The 20,280-nt window shown below is 34.2% G+C and overlaps 1 protein-coding gene across 1 annotated transcript in view; it reads left to right on the top strand.

Annotated features, from left to right (window-relative positions):
- LRBA (LPS-responsive vesicle trafficking, beach and anchor containing) overlaps positions 1-20,280 on the top strand; it is a gene marked incomplete at its 3' end in the record, with an annotated part of 87,886 nt that overhangs the window by 47,255 nt on the left and 20,351 nt on the right. The window contains exons 7-21 of the mRNA XM_010185909.1: positions 1,241-1,360; positions 1,677-1,823; positions 2,673-2,870; positions 3,548-3,681; positions 4,125-4,233; positions 4,340-4,492; positions 5,500-5,668; positions 7,856-7,935; positions 9,439-9,501; positions 11,083-11,180; positions 14,357-14,449; positions 15,283-15,391; positions 15,937-16,018; positions 18,054-18,177; positions 18,365-18,557. Coding sequence (XP_010184211.1) covers positions 1,241-1,360; positions 1,677-1,823; positions 2,673-2,870; positions 3,548-3,681; positions 4,125-4,233; positions 4,340-4,492; positions 5,500-5,668; positions 7,856-7,935; positions 9,439-9,501; positions 11,083-11,180; positions 14,357-14,449; positions 15,283-15,391; positions 15,937-16,018; positions 18,054-18,177; positions 18,365-18,557 — 1,872 coding nt within the window. The remainder of the gene's footprint in view (positions 1-1,240; positions 1,361-1,676; positions 1,824-2,672; positions 2,871-3,547; positions 3,682-4,124; positions 4,234-4,339; positions 4,493-5,499; positions 5,669-7,855; positions 7,936-9,438; positions 9,502-11,082; positions 11,181-14,356; positions 14,450-15,282; positions 15,392-15,936; positions 16,019-18,053; positions 18,178-18,364; positions 18,558-20,280) is intronic.

Here is a 20,280-nt window from a genome sequence, read left to right as displayed (position 1 = left end):
GTTTACACATTTGTGTGTAACTAAAAGTTACATTGGTAGAAAATGTCTTAACGCTCCCTTTATGCTACATTTGTTGCTATTGCTTAGGCTTGTCTTTCTGTAGAAGAGCAGTTACACTGGAATGAGGAAAACTGACGTTCTGAATTCTTATTTCTTTTTAATATTATTTATGAAGTGTATAAGAAAAAGCTAGAAAATACAGTTTACCAGAAACTTTATGCATTTGTGAGACTTATGAGTTCTCTGATAACTCTTAGTACGTATACACAGCCTGAAAGTTACAAGGCTTGTGATTTTTTTCCTTCTGTGTTTATACTGTTTTTCTCCCATCTCCAGACATTCTCTTCTCCTTTTCCTAAAGGGTTTTGCTAAGGCCTCTGTTTATGTTGTTACTCGATGGGGAAAAATGCAGTGTTATTTTAAGAAACCATGATTACTAACTCACATTTAGTTTTCCTAATCAAGCTAGGACTATTAATAGGAGTTTGGTGGCCCTACACATGGGAGAACAGCAGATTCATTCTTGAAAGAAGGTTATACTTTCTGTTCATTCAGGTTTTCCTGAAAATGTTCTCCTTGGTTTGGTACTTTATTCTATGTATTTTTTTAATGTAAGAATTAAATTATGAGTTGATTTTATTATTGATGTTCAAGGCTTGCTTGCCTATTAAGTAGTAGTATGCTACATTGAAAATGTTACCTTTTTTGATTAGATACTCTGCTAATGTTTCTGGAGCAATTTATGTAAATATTTTGTGGAAGAACAGATCTCCTCAGGAATTTCTTATCAGTAATCCCTTGCTGTAAATATGGATTCTGTTTGTGACAATTTGACATGCATAGCCTTTGAAAGTATTTAAGTCTGGAGCCATTCTTGTTCTTTGGAATGACAATATTTTCAGTAGTCCATCATGCTAAAAGTTAACTCAACTTAAGAACTTACTTACACAGTGATTTCCGTGTAAATTTGGTCCAGCATTGCTGTGAAGATTTTTTTAGTTCTATGCCATAGATACCTTTTAAGCTTCTGTGTCTAGTTTTAGTGGAAATAATGGCATACTGTCCTTTGACATAACTATACAAGAAAACTCACCAATGACTTAATATTTTTCTACTTACTATAAATCTTTCAATCTTAATTTAATTCACATAGTTAAATTTGTTCTACTGTGGTCCACTTCAATGCTTAAGCTACCTTAAGTGTGTATAGAATTGTATTAATTGTTTTCTTATTGTTTAGTGGTATATGGTTACTATAGCGCACATTTATAACCGCTGGAAGAACAGTGAACTTCGATGTTATGTGAATGGGGAACTGGCATCTTATGGAGAAATAACATGGTTTGTTAATACCAGTGATGTAAGTAATCCCTGTATACCAGTATCTGTAGTTGATCATCTTGATGGATTAAATAGATATCCTTTGCTATTTTATTAATAAACCTCTTCCTTTTTATACATTTTTTAAAAGTGTTGAAATAAAATTTATAATATTTTGGTAGAGGAGTAGATTCTACTTTACATCTCATAGCTTAAAATTTGTTTCTGCTGACACCCTCAAATGCTTTTAGTTAATTTAAAAATAATATTTAGCTTTGGTGGTATGTATATTGTTTGCATAAATGGCTTGTGTAGCATAGATTAAACCCTCTTACTAATTTCTGTTTAATTTTCAGACGTTTGACAAATGTTTCCTGGGTTCTTCAGAAACTGCAGATGCCAATCGAGTGTTTTGTGGGCAAATGACATCCGTTTACCTTTTTAGTGAAGCTCTCAATGCTGCTCAGATCTTTGCCATTTATCAGCTTGGTCTGGGATATAAGGTATCTTAGAATTGGCTGTAAAGTTTCTAGAGTTTAATTCTGATAAGACTTTTTATGATGAGTTTTAAGAATATTGTGATACCTTTGTGTTCTAAAAATGTTCTTACCATGTAAGAGTACTGTGTACTTTTTATTAGACTCTTCCATGTTTCTTCTATAAGCTTATGTATTGCCTCACAAACTACAAGTAAACATTAATTCAGTTAATTTCTTATTAAAAAAATAAAAATGTGTTCCAAAATTTCCATGTTGTTAGTTGGAAGAGTGAGAACACCACTGTTGCCTCTGTCTACGTTCACTTTTTCGTTGAGGCTGAAAACTTTAGATCAGTATTATATATTTGGTTTAAAAATGCAGCTTTATAATTGATTGTGCTAGTCAGATTTTTAATGTGTGAAGTTAGCGCTGAGGATTAGTTTTGTTGCAGTGGTTTATTATTTGTTTTGTCATATCCCGAGGGTCACTAACTGAAGACTGTTACTCCCTAGCATCTGTACAAACATGCGCTAAAAAACATTGTTCCTATTCTGTCTGCTTCTCAATTATTGGTTCCTTCTGAGTGAACATTGCTGACTGTCATTCTGTCTCTTAGCTAATGTTTCTTTTACATTACCCACCATTTTGGCAATGTTACTCATCAGAGGTCAAAAATTCTGCATTTCTAATTCTGTAAAGTTGACCGAGTCAATATTCTTAGGAGAACCCTTCTTTCTGAAATATTGCTAGATTTAAGAAGCACTGTTTTAGTAATTTTTTGGCAATAGTTGTGTTATGAACTGTATTCTCAATATGTGTAATCTAATTTTTTGTTTTTCCTTTTTCCTTCCTCAACCCTACTCCTTAATCCAGGGAACATTCAAGTTCAAGGCAGAAAGTGATCTTTTCCTTGATGAACATCACAAATTGTTGTTATATGATGGCAAACTATCCAGTGCTATTGCTTTTATGTACAATCCAAGGGCTACAGATGCACAGCTATGTTTAGAGTCATCTCCTAAGGATAACCCTTCTATTTTTGTTCATTCACCACACGCCCTCATGCTGCAGGTACATCAACGTTTTCATAGATTAGGTGGATACAAAGGATTTCTGTTTGAAAACATAGAGATCAAAGTTTGAGGTTTTGGACAAGATGAGGAACTGCTGATAGGTTGGGTTTTTTGGGTTGTCCCTGCTGCTACCTCTCCTGTTTCTTGAATTAACATGGATGCACGTGAATCCAAATAAAAAAGTTTTTCATTGAAGTTACAATTTAGAAAACGTCACTATTGCAAAGACTGTTGTTACTTCTTTAAAAAAAAAATTCCTTCCTTGCTTCTGACATACTGTCACTCCTCTAGAGATACTGCCTATCTCTAGGTCTTTGTCCTTTTGATATGATAGCCTTTTTTTTTTTCTATGATTTGAATGCCTTAATCTTTTAATTTGTCAGATGTTTTTCTGTTCTAGAGTTTCTCTATTGCTAAAGTCTTTGGTTTAGAGTTTGCAAGCCACCTCCTGTATATTCATCTGAGGATCTACACTGTAGACTGTCTAAAGCTACTGCTGATCAACCAGACTGGGCATTTTGTATGGCTTTAGCAGCCAGTTTGTAATTCTTGCTGTTTCTTTTTAGTTGTTAATAATACAATTTTTATATTGAAGAAATTTCAAACTATTTCTAACAAGCTTTTAAACAGATTTTCTGAAGGAGATTTCAATATTTCTTAATTCCTTGTTGTCAGGATGTGAAAGCAGTCTTGACGCATTCTATCCAAAGTGCCCTGCACTCTATTGGAGGAGTGCAGGTGCTTTTCCCTCTCTTTGCACAATTGGACTATAGGCAATATTCATCAGACCACATTGACACAACTGTTTGGTGAGTATTCCGTTCTTTGTTTCTTTTTAAGTAAAGGAAATGACTTACTGCTTTATTAGCTGGCAGTAGTAGTTTAAATTCTCATGTGCAACAATGAATTATGTCTTACAACAAAAAGGTGGTCTTGTTACAGGCAAGACCTCAAAGTGAAGTGTTTATTTGTACCAAATTTTCTATGAAAGTTCACACAGAATCAAAATGTATACATATTTTCTACTTCCCATGTTTGTGTTCAGACAATTATCTAGAATTTATTATTTCAAAATTTAATCTTGCTTTTTGTTTTAAAAGTTTTCATCTAAGCATTTATATAACACATTAAATGTATTTCTGGGCTGTGTGTTAATGCTGTTAATGCAATTGAAGTATTAATTTGCAAATACTTTCTGTATCATTGTAACCCTTTAAAACATTTTTCTTTGCTAAAACATTATACTTTTCAGTTCTACTTTACTAGCTTTCATCATGGAGTTGTTGAAGAACTCTATTGCTATGCAAGAACAGATGCTTTCCTGTAAGGGCTTCCTTGTGATAGGATATAGCCTAGAAAAGGTACAGCAAATATTTCTTGATGTCTTACGTTCATGTTGAATTTTTTTGAGAAGTGCTTTTCCTAGACTGTTGCAGGGCTCTTGCTTAAGCAGATCTTCTTTTACAGTCTTCCAAAGCCCATGTTACCCGAGCTGTGCTAGAACTTTGCCTTGCCTTTTCGAAATACCTGAGCAACTTGCACAATGGGGTGCCCTTGCTGAAGCAGCTGTGTGACCATGTTCTCCTTAATCCTGCAATATGGATTCATATCCCAGCACAGGTAAAATTGCTTGTTCTAATGAATAATGTGTCTTATGAAGTATCGATCTGAGAATGTTGAGAATAAGCCTGGACTCCAAGAGTTATAGGTCCTGGTTCCCTAGCAGAAATCATATAGGAGCTGTTTTCAGGCTCTGCTTTTCTATGTGTAGCTCTCAAGTTTTGCACACTCCCAAGATTTTCAAGGAGTTTGGAAACCCGCAGCGTTCTGCAGGGAGTGACTTCTAGAGTCTCTGAGGCAGTTAGTGTTGTAGACTGGGAAGGAATTTTGGATGAGTTGGCAAAAATCCAGCAATTTTTAAGAGAAGTCATCCTGGATGTCAGATTTGAGGTCTTTCTTTAAATTGACATATTTCTTGCAGAATATTTTTGTTTTGCTGAATTGATGGTCTCTGAGACCCAACAGCTTGGATGGAAACTTACTAGCTGGTTGTACTTGTTGAAGTCTTCTTACCAGTTTTTTTGATCCCTTCCATAAGGGTTTGTTTCGCACTAACAATGGTACTGTTGAAGTAATTGTAAAGTATTTGTTTGCTCTAGCTAAATTAAATATTTAATAATTACTTGTCATTATTTCTCAGAAGAAAAAGAGAAAAGATATGTAAATATATATAAGCCTATAATGAATACTTAAGCCTATAATGAATACACACCTTTCATAATAAAGGGATTCTTCCTGTATGATGCTGTTCTAAACAGAGAGATTGGGCTAGATGTTCTCCAGAGGTGCCTTCCTATCTCAGTTACCTGTGATTGTGTATATACCATGCTTTCATACTTCTATGAGCATGGACCAGCTTAAAAAACCACAGCACTCTATAGTTTTAGAGATAAAATTGGTTTGTTTTTTTTTACGTGTTTGCAAGGGTTTGAGAGCTTTGTGAATGAGCTATGCAGAGAAAAGCTATTGCTTTAAGACATTATAATAGGTGAAATTTAAGAATGCTGTTGTCTTATGTGCTGCAATTTTTCTGTAATGAATTTTAATTTCCTGATTGGGTGTTGTAGGTTCAGCTGATCCTGTACACTTACCTATCTACTGAGTTCATCGGCACTGTTAATATATATGGTGCAATCCGGCGAGTTGGGACAGTTCTTTTGGTCATGCATACCCTAAAGTATTATTACTGGGTAGTGAATCCTCAGGATCGAAGTGGTATAACTCCCAAGGGCATAGGTATGTATTCCCTTGCACTCCCACAAGCTGATGTTTGGAGTGTGTTTTGTTTGGTTTGTTTTTTTTTTCTTTTTGCAATATATAGAATAGAACTTTAAACATTCCAGAAGGTACTTTATTTTAATGAGGTGGGTTCACTGCGACAGTTCTAGCAGTGCTTCTGTCCATGGGATATTCTTGACAGCTGTTCTTCAGAAACTAGTGGCAACTTCCTTCAGAAGTCATATCCTCTGTCACCACCAACATATGTGAATTAACAAAAGGTAGAACTGGTCAGAGAAATAGAGTTTTGGAAATGTACAGCTGTGCCTGGGAATGTGGTCTCTTTATGGAACTTGTTCAAGTACTGGGCAGACTTTAAGTGCTTGTAAGATCTTTTGATAATAGCAGTATAGCTGAAAACAGGCATACTGAGTCTGACAGGTGTAGGCATCTGAATTTGTTGGAAAACTGCTTAATAAGCATGCTTAATCCAGGCAGTGAACTCATGGCGAAGGAAGTAATGAGAAGTAATACAGAACAGGTGCTTAGTATTTGTCATTGACATGAAACACAGAACAAGAATACTGATCCTATGAAAAAAGCAAAGGGAATAGCTACTTAACTCAAATTCAGTACTTTAGAAGGAACTGGGAGAAGTGAAATGTGCACCAGGATAACATAAACATGTGCCGGTGGAAATTAATGCTTTTTGGAAGTATGACTTTATGACTCATCTAATTGTTGTCCTGTGTTTTATGAGGTTGAGCACACAGCCTTGACAGAGGGACAATAGCTTGTATATCTACTCTCTCCTCTAATATGAGAGACTCTAGAATTTCAGAGGGAGAAGCAAATGATGAAAGGGAGCTAGATGTACTGAAAGTGAGTGCTTCTTACATGTGTCTGACTTCCTGTCACCAAAATGACCAACCCTTCCTTTTAGAGGGTTGCAGAGATTATTTTGTAGTATTTTGCATCCTGTAAGGAGAAAAACGTGTTTTTTCCTTTCTTTTTAGTGAAGATATGGATTTACTCAATTAGTTTTTTGAACCAATTGATTGAGCCTGAGGCAAGTGTATGTATAGGGTAGTCTTACTAATACAGCCTAAGGGCTTACTTGGACTAGACTAGTCTATATTGAGAGTAACTATTCTTAAACCAAACATGTTCGTGGGCCTATACTGTATAAAACCAGACTCACATCATCACTTGCATTTGCTAATTGATTTGCTTTTCCCTGATGATTAAGATTATAAGAACTTTGAACTTAGAAGCTAATGTAAAAACTATCCCTATGTATTGGGATACACTACTTCACTGCTGATGAGGATATCAAATGGTTCTTGGAACTGTTTTGCTGAAAAAGATATGAACGTTTTTGAGCATGAAATCATGAAGTTGTCAGATGGCAAAAGGTAATTGAACAAAACGGACACTATATTGTTTAATACGGTTTTTGTTTTCAATGAAAAATTCACATTTAATTTACTCAGAATAAAACGCAATTACCTTTTGGCCAACCCAATACATTTCTCTACTCCCCTTAGCTCTGCAACACAGTATACACCTCACAGAATTTGTAATTTTTTCACTTTGTGTTTCTGTGCATAAAACACATGGTTATTTTTAAAAAGTTACGTTTCAGTGGAAGTCTGATTTACGTAGGAGTGGCAGAAGCAAGTCCTTTTGACTTTATGTTAACAAATTAAGTATTTGGCTTTCTAGATAACCTTTATACATAGCATTGTAAAATTGATTTTTGTTGTGCTCATAGCCAGCTTGTAATAATGGCATGTAGCTCTTCCTTTGAACTTTAGTAGAAGAACTTAAAAAACAATTAAACTGTTAAAATTTGAAATCTGAAAATTCTGACATAAACTTCTTGTATCAGTCCTATTCCTTGCATGGAGTTGATTCATAGACACTACAAGAAAGTGGTAAAATGGTGAAAAGAATTTAGAGGGGCTTAGAAAACTATTTAATAAAAACCTTAGTAGAACCTCACTGTTGGGACATTTGGAAAAAAGAAAAAATAGTGATAAAAATACATTACTGTTTTGTAGTCTGTAGTAGAGGAAAGATAACTTCACTTAGGATTGCGCTCTCATCACCCAGAAAATGTCTTTTATTTTTCTTTATGTTAAAATGCATACGATGCTAATAACAACTGTTAATTTACATTTCATATATCTTCTTCTTCTGTAGATGGGCCACGGCCTACTCAAAAAGAGATTTTAGCTCTGCGAGCATTCTTGTTGATGTTCATTAAACAGCTAGTGATGAAGGTAGGATAACGTTAAGATGGGTTATCTAACTTTCCTTTCATAAAGAAATGTACTTTAATACAACATTTTTTTCTAAGCATGATGAATTTTGTAAACAAAAAAGTAAATAGAAATACCATGTCAGGTGCATCTTTTTGGTGTGGCTCTTGCCACAGACAGCAGTGCTTAAGGTGCATTTTTCTCCCTTTTAAGTTGCTTTTATCGAAAGTGAAGTCATTAAATTGTTACCTTAGAAATGTTTACTACTTGGGAAATAAGTATTCAATTCCATATTTTGTTTTTTTAGAAGAACAATATCACCTGCATCAGAAGTGCTTAAAGACTGAAAAGCAACATTTGACATTATGTACTATGGGCCAGTGCGACAGAGTAGGATAAGAAAAATTATCAATAAATTTCACAACTGTTTGTTAAATATCAGAGGAATATTGAAATTTAGCAGTTCAACTGCTTAGTAGACTGTTCTTAACTCTTTCCTATTGTAAGCTCTGATCTCTCACTCCTCTGCCTTGTATGGGCTCTTCTCTGTTTGACTAGCTCTTTCCACCCTCTTCTGCTGTGTTGTTAAGGGACTGGTATGCTCTCTGTGCTGCTGCCCTCAGCCCAGCAGTATGGAGCAGCAGCTACCGGAAAAGTTCTGCTCTTGACTCTTGTACTTTGTTTTAATTGGATGTTCTGATATTCAAGTATCAGGGACAATTTAGCTATCAAACTCTAAAAGGCTTTCATTAAGTGTTAGCTCAATTTTTATTAATTTTTAAAAAAAATTCTGTCAGAGATTGATAACTTGGACAATTTTGGATAGAGTTTTGCAAGGAGATAAAAAGGATGTCCACCATAAAAGGTTGATTCTTCTGTAAATTTTCTGTTTGTTTAGTGGTGCAAAAATCTTTTCAGGAAACTAGAGACTTGCTTTTAAAAAAAACCCCAAACCCCAGAAATTAAGAATCCTGGTTTTTTTTATTCTCTCATCCTATTCTTAGATACTGTTAACTTTTTTTTTATTTTCACCAAAAAGACCACAAGGCATATTCCTGACATAGATGCCATGAACGATTTATATTTCTGTAGTGGAAAATAAGAAGGAAACTCATCCTAAAAAATAAGCATAGCTACCAGGCTTATGATCAAACCTCCAGGTCTACTTTTGAATCCTATTTGCCACCTTAGTTTAATTCTTCTATTAATAGAAAACTCTCAGCTCAAATTATCTGTATCAATTAACACGTGTTACTCTAACAGTTTCATGTACTTTATTGCTATCTAGCCTATTTTTATGCCTCTATTGGAATTGTCTTAATGCACTTTTATAACCTTCAGTGGGTGTTTTTTGGGCAGAAAAAGAACTACCTTCTGTCCATGAAGCTATTATAGTACCAAGTGAAAACAAATTTGTGTTGTGTGACTTGCTCTGTATGTATCCATGGCTTGTTATAATGCTCTTTTGGGAATAGTACTTTTGTACTTGAAAGATGATAAGCTAAAACCTGATTGTTTTTAAAGGACTATGGAGTAAAGGAAGACGAATTGCAGGCTATCCTCAATTATCTGCTCACTATACATGAGGTAATTTTTTATTTGGGGGGTATGTGAGGGGGGACAGACTTACTACTTCTGCTCTTTGTGAGCACCAATTTGAATATTTTCAAATATTACCTTCTCTGTGCCACAAGATGGCTCTATAGAGGAAGATGCAAACATTGTCCAACTCTTTAGTGTAGTATGCTGAATTGCCAATATTCTTGCAGTGATTTAAACACAGTGTTCAATGTTAGATTGAAGTTCATTAAGCCAGTAAGTCAAAATGGTTTCTCATGTTGTTCTGCAAACTGATTTACCAGGCAGAAAAACAGATGGTGAGACTGACTTTGAAGAAAAAAAAAAAAAAAGACAAAACCTTGTTTTATACTGCCTAAGTAATATTTTTTGGTTTTTTGTTTTTTTTTCTTGTTTCTTTTGCTTCTTAAATAAAGCAATAAAATTGAAAACATGCATTAAAAAATAAAGATGTATGTTAATGGCATCTAAGAGAAGCATATAAACTTAATTGGGAGAAAATGTTGGTTACCACTGATACATCTGCATCTTCATATTTTAGCACCAGGAAAAGGCACTTTATGCCAGATGCAACATCAAAGACAAGGGAAATGGGGACATAAATCTAACTGATCTCATTTCTGCAAGGGTGCTTGAAATGGGTAAAATAAGGAATTAATTGAACTTCACTTTGAGCCGTATAGATTTTCTTCTTTTTTTGTTTATATCTATATTTTCCTTTTATGCTCTGTACTGGTTACTGCTGCTTGATAGTACCGTGGTCAAGCAATTCTACTTTATATGGAGATGTAAAAAATAAGACTATTAGTAACATGTAGGAATAAACCAAAATAACAGAAGTTTTATATAGCCTTCAGATGAGGAGGTGATGTTTTGACTATCTTGGCATGCTTTGCATGTTGGAAAGTGGTTTTGTTGGTGTTTTTTTTTTTTGTTGGTTGTTGTTTTTTTTAAATAAACCTTTTTTTAATACCACAAGGAATGGGAAAAGAACACAGTTGTATTTTCCTACTTTGTAGGTTATTTTTAGTTACAATTAACCTGGAACAAATTAATAAACTGTATTTTAGAGAACTTTAGACTAATAGTATGAAAGCTTTACTGAGTAGCTTGAATTATCCATTTTGAATACTGCCTGTGTCAGGTGGTGGTATTTTTTTTTTGCCCTGGGGTGGACATTTGTTGTTAGGGATTTTGCATTAAACAGCACTATGGACCCACAAAATGTGCAGCAAATGTGTTTATTTCAAGCTCCTGTGCAGTAAAAGGGGGAAGCACATAGGCAAGCAGATGAGCATGTGTGTGGAAGGAAACAGCATAGTCAAATAGTCCGATCCCTGTCAAAGGCTTACATCCTGGACACAGATGTATCACTTTTCACTCTAAAAAAGAAAGGGTTTTTTGTTAATATTTTCTCCTGCACTTGCCTTCCTGACCTATAGCTCTTTTGATCATGGCCTAATTGTTTTGGTCCTTCGTTTATATTACTCCTCAGATAATTTTGAAGTATTTTGTAGTGATTCTTTTAACCTAAACGGTGTTCTAGCATACATGCATTTTTAATTCAAATTTGTCACTCTTATTCAACAGGATGACAACCTAATGGATGTCTTGCAGTTGCTTGTTGCTCTGATGTCAGAGCATCCCAGTTCTATGATCCCTGCTTTTGATCAGAGGAATGGATTACAGTAAGTTTAAATTTTATAGGTGGGCAAAAAGAAGTAGTATTTTAACTATACTGTTGCTTGCTAGAATTGCCATGAAATCTGAAGGTTTTTGTCAGTGTATGTGTAACAAACATAGACTCCTCTTTTGTGTCCAGGTGTTCTTTCAACAAGAGGTGGTGTTGGATTTATTATCACGGAGGTCTTTTTTGTTTGTTTTCAAGCTGTCAGTTGCACTTTAACAGGGAGTGATCGATTTGAGTTAGTCTATACATTGACATTAAGTCTTCATCTACTAGTGCTTACGTCTTTAGCCTTCCATTCATACATGTTTTAGAACTGAAAGTAAGCTGACAAAAATTGGTTCAGATTTATTCTGATCTTTGTTAGCTTTCTTTCCTTTTTTTGTGTGTTAAGCATTATGGGACTTTTGCAGAAAAAAAAAAATCTTTGTTTAAATTTAGCACTTTGTGGTATGGATTGCTCACAATCTTTTTCCCAACAAACTGAAAAATATTGTTTAACACTACTGTGAGAGAAAGTAAGGAAAGCAGCAAATCATACTAGCAGTAAAAACAGAAGATCTGCTAGAGAAAGACTTAAGTTATGATTCTGATTTTGTGTTTTGTCTCTCAGAGGGTGGTCACATTATTGAGCTTTTCTAATTTAAAATGAACCTGCCTAGACATAGTGGGGAAAAAATTGGAACAGGCAAGCAAATGTGAAAACTATTCCTAGAAGAGTATGTGGTGTAGTAATTCTCTTGCTGTGTAAAGGCAGAGTCTCATTTCATACATTTTGTTGCACCTATTGGTTAACCCCTATTTATACATATATTTTTTTTCAGTTGCCCTTTCTCAAGAGACAACATTCAGGCATGTTCATAATTGTTTTCTCCCCTTCTAGTGCTAGACTGATTTTTTTTTTTAACCTATTTTCTTCAGCTTTGACTGCATTTGTATGGTAATGTATTATGCTATGGGAAACAAACAAAAACTCTAAATAATAAAGTATTTTAATGTCATGTCGAGTCTCCAATGAAAGGTGTTTGTTTTATTTATTAACTGGCAGTAGACATTTTCTTTTTTTATTAACTAGTGTACGGGCAAGTCAATTTGAATAGTGAGTCCACAGTGAGAAGTCGCTTTGTTCTTCTGTCTCATTTGTTACACTCCTCGCTCCTGCGTTGTCTCCAGACACTTAATGGGTTGTTTGTATGTTTCTTGATACGTCTACTTCTTGCAATTAAAATAAAATGTTCTTGAAATTTAAAATTAATTTTACAAAGCTTTATAAATATTTGGAATTTTTTTAATAATTAAAATCTAAAAAGTAACTAAACTGCTGAAGAAATAAATGTAGTGTAAGGAAATAATTTTTCCTATGTAATTAGGTGACCCTCATTCCGTTCTGTTAAGACAAGCAGTGAAATGGATCGTATTGCTTGGATGAATGTTATATAGTGAGCTAGCTTGTTCATTTAATTCTATAGTTGCAGTGACTGCAGCTTTCCAGGATAAGTTGTTTGTTATAGATACCTGTTTCTTAAGTTTCTTTTAAAATCCTGGATTTACATTTAAATTCTAGTATAGAACTAGATTTTTATTTGCGTAATATTTTTAGGAATGTAAAAGTAAAGGAATATATAACTAGTGATGAGTGCTCAGTAATGTATAGATAAGGCATATAAGCTGTAGTAAGTCCTTTGAACTCTTTACAATTGGCTGATATAAAATACAGTATTGTAACAAGGGATGTTTTTGGGAAGACTCTAGAATTTTCTTGGGTTTTTCCCCCCTAAAAAAGCAATACAAATTTCCTTAAAAATTTTCTCTGAAAATATTCACAGTAAAGACTGAGTAAGACACTGTGCCTTCTGCCCCAATATAATTTCTTGGAGCCTTAAGAATTTAATGTTTTGGTTTTTTTCAGAGAGAGCTTAGTAGTTCATGTAGGTATAAGCCAAATAATATTTCACAAATTCAAAGATCTGTCCAATACCATGAACCATAGCCCAGCTGAAATCAGGTAGTGATCATGAAATCAGTAGATGGTAGAAATCAGACATAAGTACTTTACTGTCTAAAAAGTAAACAATGAATGAAATTAAATGACTGATAAATACATTTCAATGTCTTATGTTTTTATGGGAAAATTACGAGTATCAAACACCATTGCATTTGTTATTCTGCACCTTGACAAAAGGCCAATATTAGAATTTTTCACTGTTTAAATAAGCCTCGTTTAATAAAAGATTAAGCTTTAATTAGTAAAAGCAGCTAATCCTAACAAGATCCTAATAAGACTTAAGTAGCAGTTAAATGTGGCTGAACATGTAGTTAGCATGTACTGCAAGTAAATGTTTGAGAAGCTAATATTAAATAACTAGTGGAAGGCATAGATACACATGATGAGGTCTGTGCAGTATACAGATTGAACTGGTAATGCCAGATATACTTAAGGTTATAAGACTCTGCTTCCAGTTGTTTATTAATTTACCAGACTTTCATAAGTTACATTGACAATTTCCTTACTATGCTTATTACATTCTCATTTTCTTTCTTGTGAAAACTTCAGCTAGAACTGTTCAGCTCACTAAGTCTGGTACTTTGCTACAGACATGGCCCTTGCTTCCCCTGGCTTTCTTAAACCTTCTTAGTGGGAATCGTAAGTGGGTGTTGAGTATAATGATAAGGAAGTAAAGAGCAGAAACCAATGTGAGTGAAATACGAATGATACCTCCTGACTTAGTGTCTTCCTCGATCCCTCCTGAGGGACCAACGGTGTGCATAGATGTCGAATATTTATGCTAGTGATAAATTCCCCTCCATGCATGGCTATTCCTATCCAGTCACATTTATACTAAAACAATTGCTTGCTTAGTTTTCTGGATAAAATATCAACTTAAGACAGTTGTCAGTATAGGAATTGCAGCAGCCTTTCATAGCATATATATGTTTTATGTATTGATACATGGGAGATATTTAAAATTTCAATTAAAAATCTCTATGTAGTTATAAAATGTGAAATCACAAACTATTGTGCAGTTAGCAGAAACATAATGCTGTTTTTTTGTAGTCATTCTTTTAAATTAGGCTCCAATACAAATTTATGTACAGTCTACTGCAGTTAATTTGTCTTATAAAAAAACTGCTGTGTATTTCAGCTATTTTAAGAAGCCTTGTGTTTTCTCTACATAGGGTTGTCTACAAGCTTTTAGCATCAAAAAGTGAAGGGATCAGAGTGCAAGCACTAAAAGTGATGGGATATTTCTTAAAACATCTTGCTCCAAAGTAAGTACTGGTTTAGGTCTTAAAACAAGTCCATCTTCCCCCAAAAATATAATAAAAAAGGTAGGTTGTGACACATACATACCATATATTATTTTGCATATATATTATTTGGTGTGTGTATATACAAACGTGCATGAAGTAAAAAAAACCTGTATGGAGATTGATCAGTAAATACACTTCGGTCTATAGGAGCTACTGTTCTCCAAGTCTCCTTGAATTTGTTTATCATTAATACATTTCTGATTTGGTGAAGTTGTTATTGGCAACTGGTGTCCAGACAATTATCAGTTCCATACCAAGTTCATTTAATACTTACTTGCAGTATGGCTGCCTGCTTTTAAAAGCGGTCTTCTCCCATGATTCCACTGAAATTGACAGCAAGAATTGGACTGGTGAGATTGAATCTTGTTTTATTACTTACGGAAAACTAGCTTTAAGATGTCTCAAATTAACTACAGTAGTTGATAACTATTGAGATCGCTGTCTGTGGTTAAAATGTATTTTTGAGTGAAATGGGGACAAAGATGCCCTTTCCTTAGTATTTATCAAGAAATCAGTAAGGGTATGTTTTATCTTTTTGAGCCCATGGGTGAGTATACCACATTTATGGAACAAAGTTCACTGTCTCCTGTCTGTCTTCAGGGAACGACTTGTCCTTTCAGAATTTGAATCCTTGCCCTTTTCCTTAACCAAAAGTGAAAGACTTAAAGAAGAAAAAAGGAAAAGATGTTTCCAGTGACTTCATATTTCTTGAGGCACACTTTTTAAACTTTTTTTTCTTCCTAAAGCAAGTTTGATACATATGTTTATTTTATTTTTCTGTACTATTTTAGGAGAAAAGTTGAAGTAATGCTTGGGCATGGATTGTTTTCTTTGTTGGCTGAAAGGCTGATGCTTCAGACAAGCTTAATCACCATGACCACATACAATGTCCTGTTTGAGGTAGTAATATACTGTAGTTAGAATCCAATCTTCCTAATTACTTGTAAGACATTGTTAGAAAATTACTTACATATTTGTGCTGATATGTTCCAGATGACATTATACCTTAGTGTGATGCAGCTGAGTGCTGCTTTTTTTTCAAGCTCACTAGTTGAGATGGCTTTTTCCCCTTAACTTGTTTATGCTCATTATGAACAACCCTAGATAATTAGTAAGCTGAAAGTCTCAAGCAGACATTCATATATATGCATAATTTTGTTACAGCAATGAACTTTCTTTATGATGAGTGTTTTGGTTAAATTTGTGTTTCTCTTTCAGTGTATTTAAAATAGCAGTTGTACACTTAAAGCAAAAAAAAATAGTTTAGAGTAAAATTTTAAGAACAGGATCAAATAAATTATCAAGGAAGAGAACAAAAGGGTTTCTTGAATAGTTTTTAGAACTGTGGTGAAATAGTGATGGTGCTGTATGAAGGATGTATCCAACCATTTTTCAGTAAGCTGTCTTTATGAACATTGATATGGCATCTTCTTCTTTCTTTCTAGATTCTGACTGAACAGATTTGCACTCAAGTGATACATAAACAACATCCTGACCCAGATTCAACAGTGAAGATACAAAATCCTCGTAAGAATGATACGCATTTCTAAGTCTTACCATAAGAAAAAAAACATGAGAGAGCTTATTAATTAAATCCACCAGTCTTAATTCTGATCTCAGTTTTACGTAGTCTTTCTTACAAAGATAATGTGCATTTAGTTGGAGTTATTTAGGAATTATGTCTGTACAGGTTTTTGAAAGATGTTTTATGTGGCTAAATGTGTATGTACTTCATAACTCACCCTTTTTGACTTTCCAGTCATGTTATGAAATGGTTCTTCAAGGCTTGTATGCACAGGGTAGTTTGTTTTAATACATGTTAAGGTTCCAGCACAATTTTGATTGCATTATTTAGTGATGTCAGACTAAATTACCTGAAATATGGAAACTGCCTTCGTCTTAAATTACCTATTGTGTGACAACGCTAGACGGAAAGTAGGAGAAATGTATCTGCACCCTGTTTTGTTTTGCTTCCTTTATGGAAAATATCTTGATATGAAACTTTAGATGTCTTTTGAACTAAGAGAAAATACTGAGCTCCTTTCCTGAATTTTATGCATTATTAATGTGCTCTGTATATAATACAATGGACTTACGATAGCTTTGGGAGTTCATTTTTTCTGGAGAAAGAATAGATTTTTTTTCACTTTCATAGCTGCTTTGTGATTAAATGTAGGCTGTAGTTGTGGGTTTGCCTTATTTGGTAAGTGGGGTAAGAGAAAGGAAAGCAAAGCAGATACAGAAATCTGGTTGCAGTATGCCATCTGCTTTCTGGTAAATCTATATGAAGCAAGAGATTTGAGGAGATTTCTCTTACTTTCTCTTAAAACTTTTGAAATTGGCAGTCACTGCCCATGCTTAATACAGATTATTTGTAGTGTGAGGTATAAGTCTGGAATTATCTACGTCTAGTAGGAAGAGTGACTTCTAAAGTACCTTTTTAATACCAGTGCTAGTATGATTAAATAAGAAATTTTCTCTTTAAAAAAAAATTGTACAAGGTGAACTGAAACTATCACAGTGACTGTGTTCAAACTGCACCCTAATTTATTTACAAAGTTGTTTGGTTTTTTGTGGTTTTTTTTTCTGGTATTTTTTTTTTAAGTAACAAGAACAGTGACTACCTCACTATTTCAAAAAGTGGAATTTTGACTATCTCCTAAAAATATAAAAAACATGCTTGTAAGAGGTGAAATTTTGTATCAGGAAGGTTTTGTACACTTTCTCAAACTTTTTTTTTATAACAGAAATTGTTAAAAATAATTAAGAGTTGTTCACATTGCTTGAAAATTCAGTATTATTAATGCTACTAAAAATTATTTGAGGCAGCAAAACCTGTGTATTTTTCTCATATTCTGATTTTATAACTGAGGTATTGTATTATGTGAACTTCCTTAGAAAAGGGTTCTGACAGATCCTGATAGCTTGTTATTTGTCATGCAGCATCATTTGTGTTGCTCAAACCTGATAATTTGAAAAAATTTCAGGATAATTTAGCTTGGATTACATTTTCTTCAGCTGTATAGGCCTGCAAATCCCCCTGATGGTAAGATGGTTTGAGGAGTCTTGAAAGAAGGGATTTTAAACCTTCTGCTCAAGTAGACGTGTGTTTCCATGCACTAGTACATAAAGGGTGGCTGCCAGGAAGATGGAGACTCTCTTTTCACAAGGAGTCACATGGAAAAGATGAGGGGTAATGGACACAAGTTGCTTTTGGAGAGATTCCAGCTGAACTCCAGAAGAAATTTTTTTACTATGAGATAAATCAGACATTGGAACAATCTCCCAGGGGAAGTGGTAAATTCCCCTACATTGGTCAGTTTTAAGAGTCACCTTGACAAGGTGCTGACTCATCTCATTTGAACTATACTTTTACCTTGAGAGGTTGGAATGAATGATCCTTGTGGTGCCTTCCAACCTGGAACTCTATGATTCTATGATTTTCTCTGTATAAAACCTTTTAATGTAACATCACTTTTCTTGTCCAAACAATAATAGAAGATATCCTGTATTTTCTGCTGTGCTTAGTACTACTAATTTGTTGCTCATAACTCTTTTACAGAGATTTTGAAGGTTATTGCAATCCTCCTACGTAATTCTCCACAGTGTTCAGAAACCCTGGAGGTTCGGCAAGCCTTTCTCTCAGATATGATTAAACTTTTTAATAACAGCAGAGAAAATAGGAGGTAAGATAGCTTACTATATGCACATGTATACAAAGTAGAAAACAAGGTCTTCTAGTAAATTAGACTCATTAAGCATGTAAAATTAGAGAAGCTTGCACATAGCAGTTGTTGAATTCCTGACTTGACTGATGTATATTTCTAGGATACATTTTGAAATTTTATTAAATAGCATGTGTGTGTTTTGCAGGAGTTTGTTGCAGTGCTCAGTCTGGCAGGAATGGATGCTTTCCCTTTGCTGTTTTAATCCGAAGACTTCTGAGGAACAGAAGATAACTGAGATGGTGTATACCATATTTCGAATTTTGCTCTACCATGCAATCAAATATGAGTGGGGTGGCTGGCGTGTCTGGGTGGATACACTGTCGATCACACATTCAAAGGTGAGTGCTTGAAATAGTTTGGAAATTTTGTTATGCTATGTAATTAGACTTAGAGCCTGTGTCATACAGTGAGAGAGTCTTGAAGGGGCGGTCAGTAGTTAAATAAAAGGCCACTGTTTATATCTGTTACTGGTCCATAACTTTCAAGTATTTGACAATTAAATGTTAATTTTGTTGTTTGAACACTTAATCTTTTCTGTTGTTGCTCAAATTGTGAGAGGATTAGTTTATACTGAAAACGGCACATATTTTCAAAAATGAGAGATTCAAATTTCACAAACATTTCTGAAAACTGTTGATTTTGGTTTATAATAATGGCACGAACACAAGGTGGCGCACCGTATCTATTCATAAACAAAAGTCCCTTATAGTAACATTAAAAGACTGTAAAACAAACCAGTAAAAAGCAAAGAAATCAAAGTTAAAGACAGATGCTTCAACTGTTAAGCTGTCATGGAATACAGGATGAGAATGCAAATCTGTGCAGCATGAATAAGGCTATTAGCCTTCATTATTATTCTGTCTGTTTTTTTTGTCATTACAACCAGAATTATATCATAGAAGTTATTAGTGGATCTTCAGATGAAGCACAGTAGTGTAAAAGATAACTGTTCTGCCTTTTTCTGAACAAAAGAGTGAGGCCAATGTGGGCATCATAATTATTCTCCTTTATCAGAAATATTTACTTAAAATGAATTAATTTGTAAATTACATATTTTCAAATGAGTGCAACTTACTATGCAAAAAAGACATTTGTGAATCCTAAAGCTCGTTTCATGATTCTAAGGAATTGTTAGCATTTCTGAGGTCCTTGATTTTGTATGATGATTTGTTTTTCTCAATAAAAGGCAGTCTCTGCAGACAACAAGAATACTGTTATTTTGGACGTCTGTTTATTTATCGCATGGATAGCTCAATAGAGGATTATTGGGCTATGGAGAAACAAATGTAGAAATCTATATAATAAAATTTTGTGAAATAATATTGTTAAATAGTCACTTAGCTAAATGGATGCAAAGGAATCTGAGGCTAAATTTTTTAACCCTTACAGAGATCACAGTTGTTGAAATATTCTTAGTCTTTTGTTGACTCTACAGTAAAAAAAGCAACCCAAGAAACCTGTTTCCTCTCTTTCCCCAAGATACAAAGGGTGTGGGTGCAGTGGATCATACAATGGCAAGCTGTAGCCAGAGTAAAGATCCCCAGTGTGCTTTTATAGAAACTGGTATAATTTAAAGCATTTCTGTGATTGCTGGGATTTGCTGAGGAACTGTCCCTGGAGTAAGATGGAGAAGTAAAGGAAGATCACCTTTCTACCTTTGTTATACAATAGAGTTTTGTTGTGTTGAATTTAAAAGTTATCATGCACGTTATCTTATGAGCTGTAGTTCTATTCTTAGACTCTTTTTCCAAATTGTAAGATAATGTGATGTAGGAAATATCATTTAAACAGCTTCTATGTCAAAATGATTAGATGGAGTTTTGATCTTTATCTTCAGTGATTTAATGTGGCTAATCAATTGCCCAGAGTTCATAGAGAAAAAAACAAGATTTTATTGTGATGGCATGACCAAATAACCCCTGGTTTTAGCAAATACAAAAAAAAGGTACAGATAATGTTACTTCTGGGGTGTTTTGTTTTGTTTTGTTTTTTTGAAAGACTGAGTATTTTTGTGCAATACCATGAATGAGAATATGAAAAAAAAATATATATTTACTCTTT

This window comes from Mesitornis unicolor, unplaced genomic scaffold (assembly GCF_000695765.1).
Source record: "Mesitornis unicolor isolate BGI_N332 unplaced genomic scaffold, ASM69576v1 scaffold12266, whole genome shotgun sequence".
Lineage (NCBI taxonomy): Eukaryota > Metazoa > Chordata > Aves > Mesitornithiformes > Mesitornithidae > Mesitornis > Mesitornis unicolor.
This window is presented reverse-complemented; position numbering and strand designations above follow the sequence as displayed.